The 7898-nt window shown below is 37.0% G+C and overlaps 1 protein-coding gene across 2 annotated transcripts; it reads left to right on the top strand.

Moving 5' to 3' along the window:
* Positions 1–319: 319 nt before the first annotated feature.
* mospd1 (motile sperm domain containing 1) lies at positions 320–7749 on the top strand. Of its 2 annotated transcripts, none has more exons than XM_059345984.1 (6): positions 320–440; positions 2650–2949; positions 3046–3121; positions 3355–3587; positions 7045–7206; positions 7315–7749. In XM_059345984.1, the coding sequence occupies exons 2-6, from the start codon at positions 2796–2798 to the stop codon at positions 7344–7346; spliced, it is 657 nt and encodes a 218-aa protein (XP_059201967.1). In that variant the 5' UTR covers positions 320–440; positions 2650–2795; the 3' UTR covers positions 7347–7749. The 2 variants fall into 2 exon arrangements, with proteins under 2 accessions (XP_059201967.1, XP_059201968.1); XM_059345985.1 differs by having other exon boundaries at positions 336–844.
* Positions 7750–7898: the final 149 nt, after the last annotated feature.

Below are 7898 nucleotides of genomic sequence, written 5' to 3'. Positions count from 1 at the left end.
TACATATTTGCCAGGGGGGTACAGAAACACAACAAACACACAAAATCAGACAAACATCAATTCCAAAACAGAGATCCAAAATAAACACAGAGTAAGAAACAGAGACAAATCAAACAAAAAAACAACAACAACAAAAAACATGATGTATGATTCATCCATCAATAAAGTATTCGTCCAAAACAAAGTCAGTTTTCAGAGCCTTCTTGCTTTTAAGTCCTTTAATACAATGTTAGTCCCTGCGTGAAGCACGTTACGTCCTCTTTGTTGACGTCCAGCACGCACTGGTTCGCCCTCCGCCATCCCAGCATGCACTGCGAGGTCTGCAGTATATTATTGACAAAGAAAAAAGGCTGGAGAGCAACAACAACAACAGGGTGGATCAGATGCTCAGACCCTGGCCATAGCAGCAACGATTCACCAACCCGTGTGCTGACAACGAGGTAATGTCTCACCCTCGGTTTAGTCTTGATGTGAAACAAATGTGTGTTTTATTTTCTCTAATGACGCTGCGTGTAGTCAGTAGCTATCAGCTAACATCTGGGCTTTTACTAGCCGCTAACGCTAGCCAACGAAAACACTATTGTACAGCGATGTGTTAGGTTATTGCGCTGTTATTACAGCAAGTAAATGCACTCAAACTGTAGTATGAGGGGAGAGCGCAGCCAAATGTATGTTTGAATTATTCACAGTCTCCCTGTTACTAAATATATAACCATTAAAACCCCATTATGTTGTCACGATTACACTGCATTTTAAAGGTACATCTTAGCTTGGACGCTATCTCAATAACAGTTACAAAGATGCCAAGATAACTTTGCCATGGATTAATATAAGAACCCAGACAGTAAGTGAAAAACTACTTGACTATTTCTTTGTTGCATTAATAATGGATAATTGGTAATTTTCTGTGTACACGGAGTCCAAAATGTGTTGCGACACCGCGAGTCTCGTTTCTCCACCGTAACCATGTAAACACACCCGGACACGTGACCAGCCACATGGAGTTCACTTTGTCCTGTTGTTGTTCAACTTTAACACCTTTATTAACTATCCTAATGCCCTGTTATGCATTTTAACCCATTGAGTATATCTTATTTGGAAAAAAAAACCTAACCTAAAAAATATATATATAAGCCGTTATGTAATATATACAGTGGTGGAAGAAGTATTCATATCTCTTACTTAAGTAAAGTACTAATACATCACTGTGAAATTACTCCACTACAGTAAAAGTCCTGCACTCACAACTTACTGAAGTAAAAGTACAAAAGTATCAGCATCAAAATGTACTTAAAGTATCGAAAGTAAAATACCCACTCAGATTGTTTTATATATATATTCTAAATATATTATTACATTATTTTAGGGCTGCAACTAACGATTATTTTCATTATCAATTGATCTGTCGATTATTTAAACAATTAATCGATTAAGTGTCCACAAACCAAAGAGATATTCAGTTTATTGTCATAAAGGAACAAAGAAACCAGAAGTATTCACATTGAAGAAGCTGAAATCAGAGAATTTGGACTTATTGTCTTTAAAAAAAAAACTGCTCAGACCAATCATTTGATTATCAAAATATTTGACTATTAATTTAATAATCAATTATTGTTCGATTAATCGAATAATTGTTGCAGTTATTACAACATTACACTACACTACATTCTTTGTATTAATGCTTTTGTGTAAGCTATCTCCTACTTTTGTAACGACAGGGCTCATTTAACTACCTAATATACTGTTATAATATTTAATTTAAAAAAATGTCTAATCACTTTAAAGTGATCATGTTTTTTATGTTAAATCTCGACCTGAAAAATAACTAAGCTGGTAGCTAAATGTAGTGGAGTAAAAAGTACAATAGTTATCTAAAATGTATTGGAGTCAAAATTATATTTAAGTACAGTACTTGACTAAATGTACTTAGTTACTTTCCACCACTGAATATATGTTTGCTAAGTTGAATAATTCATATCTAAATGTATGAGATGAGAGAAAGGGTATATACTGGTCAGTACATTTTGACATATTTGAGGTTGTTAAGGAGTAGTCTCTGCATTAAATGGTTTATCATAATTAGCATCATCAATATATCGGTATTAGTTGTTGTTTTTCTAACTGTTGAAAGTTGGAAGTTCATATGAGCTATATTGTAGCTGTCAGATGCAGAATTTTAAGGTGCGAAGTAACTATCAGGGTTCCTACTGGTGCTGGAAACAATTGGATTTTAATGTGGTGTTTTTGTTAAGGTTTGGAAAGAGCTTGAAACTTCTTGAAATTTAGGTTATATGGGATGCCAAGTCTACTTTCAAACAGATGAAATATTTTGAAACATTAAACATTGCTGATTGAATGCTGAATTGTGACTGCTGTCACAAAAATACTCAGTAAACTGCATGTTCTGTATCCTATATACACATTTAATTTACCACAGCTGTAAGGGTCTGTAAAATCTTGAAAATGTTTGACATGTGCTTGAATTTAACTTTGGAAACAAACAAACAGTGTATGCGGCCTGAACTACAAACCTTAACTGTAATAATAATTAAATATTTCCTCCTTGGAATTGTTTTCAAAGCATCGCCAAGATGTAAATAAGTGACATGCCAGTGCCTGTTGTTATTCACCGCGTGTCTCTCTTCACAGTACTAAGTCATGGCCTTGAGGCGATGAGAGCGGGAAGTGCCGTTTTCACCTAAAGGGAGTTTACACAGCTTGATCGGTTGTGGAGAGAGGTGTGGGGGGCCCAGGCAGACCGCGGACGGGGAAGGGAAAGAGCTCAGCTGGAGCCAATGCAGCAGCAGCATCGACAGCCTGAGCTGGTGGAAGGAAGCCTTCCCGTGTTCGTGTTCCCCACTGAGCTCGTCTTCTACGCAGATGAGCAGACGTCTCACAAGCAGGTGCTCACCCTCTACAACCCCTATGAGTTCGCCCTCAAGTTTAAAGGTCAGTTGGCAGAGTAAAACACAATCCATCTGGGTTTCCTTCTATGTTTGTTCCAGATTATTTAAATAATCCATGTGTGTTGTTTGGTTTTAACAGTGCTGTGCACAGCGCCAAACAAGTACACTGTGGTGGATGCCACCGGAGCTGTCAAGCCACAGTGTTGTGTTGACATGTGAGTTTATTTTTGTTTATAGGACTCATTATTTTTTCATGCTGCGGTAGAGCACTCAATGGACTACATATCTTATCTACGAGCTTGTTGCTCCCTGTGGATTCCCTTCTGCGTTTCTCTTGTTTATTGCTTACTTGTAGTTTTGCCTTTACATCTAATGGTTGTTTACACAGCCGACTTTTCCATCCGGTAAAGCAGGGAGTCTAACTATCTACCCTTCCATGTCCTCACAGAGTAATCAGACACAGAGATGTGCGTGCATGCCATTATGGGGTGTACGACAAGTTCCGGCTGCAGGTGTCGGAGCAGAGTCAACGGAAAGCTCTGGGTCGCAAAGAGGTGACGGCCACGCTCCGTCCCTCAGCCTCACAGGAGCCGCCCAGCCCCCGGCCCCAAGATGAGGAACGCAGAATCAAAGAGCAGTTTGCAGACAGCGAGTTCTTTGAACAGACTGCATTTCAGACAGGTAGGACCCAGGACTGTTGTGTGGTCTTACCACTAGATGGAGCCAAATGCTCATAAGTCAAATTGAGGAACTTTATACTAATTACTGGACATAGGACATTACATTGCATATTGTGGTCTAACCCAGTGGTTCTCAACCTTTTTTCAGTAATGTACCCCCTATGAAATATTTTTCCAGCCAAGTACACCCTAACCAGGGCAAAGCATTTTTGGTTGAATAAAAAAAAGACTTAAAAACAGAGCACTGTGCCATCAGTATATGATTTATTAAACTTTGGAACCGATAAACACATACAAAATTCAAACATTTGAAAAAAAAAAACTATTTCAAACATTTTAAATGTTGATAATCCATGACTAAATTTATTACAAATATTTCTCATCACTAAAATGTAGTGATTCAAACTAATGTAGTAAAAACAGTGAGCATATAACCATTTAAAACTATAACTGTAGTAGTAATTATTTTTAAAGGATTTTTGCATGGATGCTACTTTTTAAATGTATATTTTAAAATCTCACGTACCCCCTGGAGTGCCTTCACGTACCCCTATTTGAAAACCACTGGTCTAACATACCTCTCTATCCAACTGTTTATCTAATCTAGTATTTAAAGAAGCTATTGGGCTCACAAACATAGTATGGCATTGACTATAATAACATACAAGCTGTAATCATCTTCACATTCAATGTTGTTGCAAGATAGGTAGACAGCTACCATGTGTATTTTTTTACTGATAACAAGTCAACCTGCTTCCTGTTCAAATGATCCTGCACAGTTAAAAAAAATCCTTATAATACATCTGTTAGCTTCAATGTCATACACTCTATATTTTGTTGTTAACTAAATCTTTCTTTGAGCCCTAGCCTCTTTGCTCTCACTTAAATTCTGCGCCATAAAATGTGTGTAAGGATATAAATATGGTGATTCCTAATATATATTGTGAACATTTTTTGTGAAAATAGCAAGCCAACAGTAGACTGATCTTGCCAACATTGTTTGGCTTTATTTCCAATGCCTGATACATGTATATTATTCCTCTTCCTCCTCAAAAACTGCACATCATTGAGCAACACCTAAAACTGGATAACATCCTCCTGCATAATCAAAAACATACACTCATAGTTTATTTTGAGTCAATTGCACATACACATCCTGCAGCTGAAAATAGTAAGTAAAGCACCAAACATGCGCTAACAAATACACTTTTTACTCCTGTTTGAGGATGTTTTTCTAAAACTACACTACCCAGCTGTTTGAGCAAATTATTTAACCTTTTTTTTAAATGACAGTATACTGTATATTCCTGTCCCATTTTTTTTCTTCATTGCTTTTATTGCAGGTTTTGTTTCCATTAACAAAACAAACCGTGTCTACAAAACTAGACACACAACAAAACAAACACAAAACATTACATCCCTTACATAAGAGATGAACATATGGCATTACACACAAGGTGGTGGATCAGTCTTTCATTACACGAATGTCGTTCAAGTGCACATCAGTCCTTTTAATAGAATGGATGAAAGGCCCAGTCCTGTATGGTCCAAAAATGGGAACCACGCTGTGTAGAACTGATCTACACTGTGATGTATGACGTTGTTAAGATATTTTAAAGGGATCAGATCAAAAATGATTTTGCGCCAAACACAGCCAGAAGGAACCTTGTCAACGACCCACTGCAAAAGGATATTTTTCCTAGCTGCAAACGTTAGAATTAGGGCCGGGACTTTAACGCGTTAACCCTATAAAGCCAAGTGTATCATATTTGATACATAAGTTTTTGAGACCTCTACATCATCAGTGTGATATTTTTTTCCTGAAAAACCTAATGAATACATGAATTGACAATTAAAAAAACTGAGTAACAAATTTCACAAAAATACCAGATGTAACAAAAATGATTTGCTGGTTCCACTGGTGGATCTGTCATTGCTGCGTGAAAACTTCATATCAGCAGATGTATGATGTTGTTATATGGAAAAAAATATTTTGTATGTTTGAGGAAAATGTTAAAAGGAAAGTCAAAGTTTTATTTGGTTAAAAATATTAGGTTTTATGTGATTATGTTAGTTCAAGACAAGCAAATTGTGAGCAACAAATTGCACAAAAAGACCTGACGTATCAAATATGATCCAAATTAAATTCATATATGAAAATTGATATTGAATTTAAAAAAAAGGTTAGCCGGTTCAACAAACACTCCAGTTTTGAAAATTTAGAATTTTCTGGCAATTATTTCACGGTTCAGGCTTTATAGGGTTAATTAAGATTAATTAATTACACAAAAATGAACGCGTTAAAAAATTGACACATTTTAATCGCACTTATTTTTGCACCGCGGAACGTTTCTCACTGGATGAGTTTCAGGCGGACCGATTATACTGGAGTACCAACTAGCGTTCATGAGTTCAGACAACAACAAACCACAGTGAACATGAAGGAAGAAGCTGATGAGACGCTTTGGTTGGCCCCGTGGATGATGGGACATTTAGTTACAAAAAACCAACGGATGGAAGCGTCGATAAGAGCATGGTTGTGTTGCTATGCAACAAGGAATTCACACATCACATCACCGCAGCACATCCAGCCTCAAGTATCACCTCAGTGCAAAACATATAGCAGCTAGCGGCTAGTGTGGTTGCTAGCGTGGATTGTGTTTTACTTAAAAAACCAAAGTATTAAAGTTTACAGAAGGTCTACCTACCTATAGGCTACCTGAATTTCTGAAATGTACTATATTTCTAAATATGCTATTGCTACACTTAATGGCAAAAATTGCACTGGTCTGTTGGACTTGAACAAAAATAAATATATATATACAAAATATAAAATATTTTTGTTGCTTAAGCTTATGTATTCAGTCATTATTAAATGGTATACTAAAAATCCATGTGAAAAAAATTACTTCTCACTGTTCTCAGGTCAAATATTTATATGCGATTAAAATGCGATTAATTTCGATTAATTAATTACAAAGCCTCTAATTAATTAGATACATTTTTTAATCGAGTCCCGCCCTAGTTAGAATATTACACAACCTTTAGTTGACTGCTGTTTTCAAATAGTCACTTGGAAGACCTAGAATCAGGGAAATGGGGTTCATTTCTATATTAATATGAAAAATTCTCTCCATTTCACTTTTAATTTCAGCCCAATATCTTTGAAGTTTATGACAAGACCAGAAACAATGAGTTAAAGTTCCCACTTCTTTTACACTTGAGACACAGAGGGGAGAGAGTGCAGTATCCTGTCCCATTATTGCAGATACCAATGTAGTAACCAATGTGCTTGGGGCTTAGAGACACAGACAGGCTATGAATTCAGAAAGTATTACACACTGATGCATTGATTTTTATCTTTTCATGGGATTTGTTCACATCCTTTAAATCACTTGTTTACCTCTCTCAGTGATGCATCTGATAACAGTTTATTTGCATGTGTTTGGGCCTGACAGAGAGCCGTCCTGTCGCTGGAGGCCCCAGTCTGCTGACGGTGCTGCTAGGGCTGGTGTGTATGGCCGCCCTGATGCTCCCGACCCTGGGGGAGCAAGAATCCACTGTGCCTGTCTACCTCCACTTAAGTGTTAACAAGAAACTTGTAGCTGCTTATGTTCTTGGTAAGTTAAACAAACAACAAATAGAAGCACACAAACTCATGCTCTTGGCTCAGACAGAATAAGGTGGTGAGGTTGTATTTTTATAACATATATTTTTATATATTTGAGGTCTTCTTACGATGGTCATCCTACGCACATGAAGTGCAGCGAGCTGAGGAGAAGGGAAGAGAACGTCCTCACACCAGAGGCACTGCTACATTCAACGAGTACAACTGACAGCAGCGGGATGTGGTACTTATTCAGTTCAGCTCGTTCCCTGAAAAATACATTTTAGTACCTTTGTTTTCAAATCCACATATTTGTGTTCATAAATAAACTGACACAATACAGAGCTGGCAGCGGAGATGTCCAGTGTGTCGGTCAAAGGAGTGGTAGTGTGAGAGGAGAGCCTGTGAAGAAATATGAGGCTATTCAAAGTGTTGTTTGACCTCATATTCTCCTTGTCTGTATTTCTATTGCCATTATGTAACAGAATATGGTTAACTTGAGTGTGAAGGAATCTACATGCAAACATTATACATGTATATAAAGCCATTAAAATTTTGTTATGGTATTATTCACCTGTAACCATCATTATATTGATGTTTGAAAGCATTTTTTAGTGTAGACGCTGAGGACTAAATGCAGTTATTTGCATGTGTGGATATCTGGACGAGTTTTTATTTCATGAGCGGGAGGATACTTTTACATGT

This window comes from Centropristis striata, chromosome 12 (genome assembly GCF_030273125.1).
Source record: "Centropristis striata isolate RG_2023a ecotype Rhode Island chromosome 12, C.striata_1.0, whole genome shotgun sequence".
In the NCBI taxonomy this organism is placed as follows: Eukaryota; Metazoa; Chordata; class Actinopteri; order Perciformes; family Serranidae; genus Centropristis; species Centropristis striata.
The sequence above is the reverse complement of the archived record's forward strand: the minus strand, read 5'-3'. Positions and strand labels throughout refer to the sequence as shown.

Excerpts from the sequence above, each read along its gene's own strand:
- mospd1 (XM_059345984.1), top strand. The coding sequence starts at position 2,796 with ATGCAGCAGCAGCATCGACAGCCTGAGCTGGTGGAAGGAAGCCTTCCC. Across the intron at positions 2,950-3,045 it reads GTTCGCCCTCAAGTTTAAAG|TGCTGTGCACAGCGCCAAAC; the intron begins GTCAGTTGGCAG and ends TGGTTTTAACAG. Across the intron at positions 3,588-7,044 it reads ACAGACTGCATTTCAGACAG|AGAGCCGTCCTGTCGCTGGA; the intron begins GTAGGACCCAGG and ends TGGGCCTGACAG.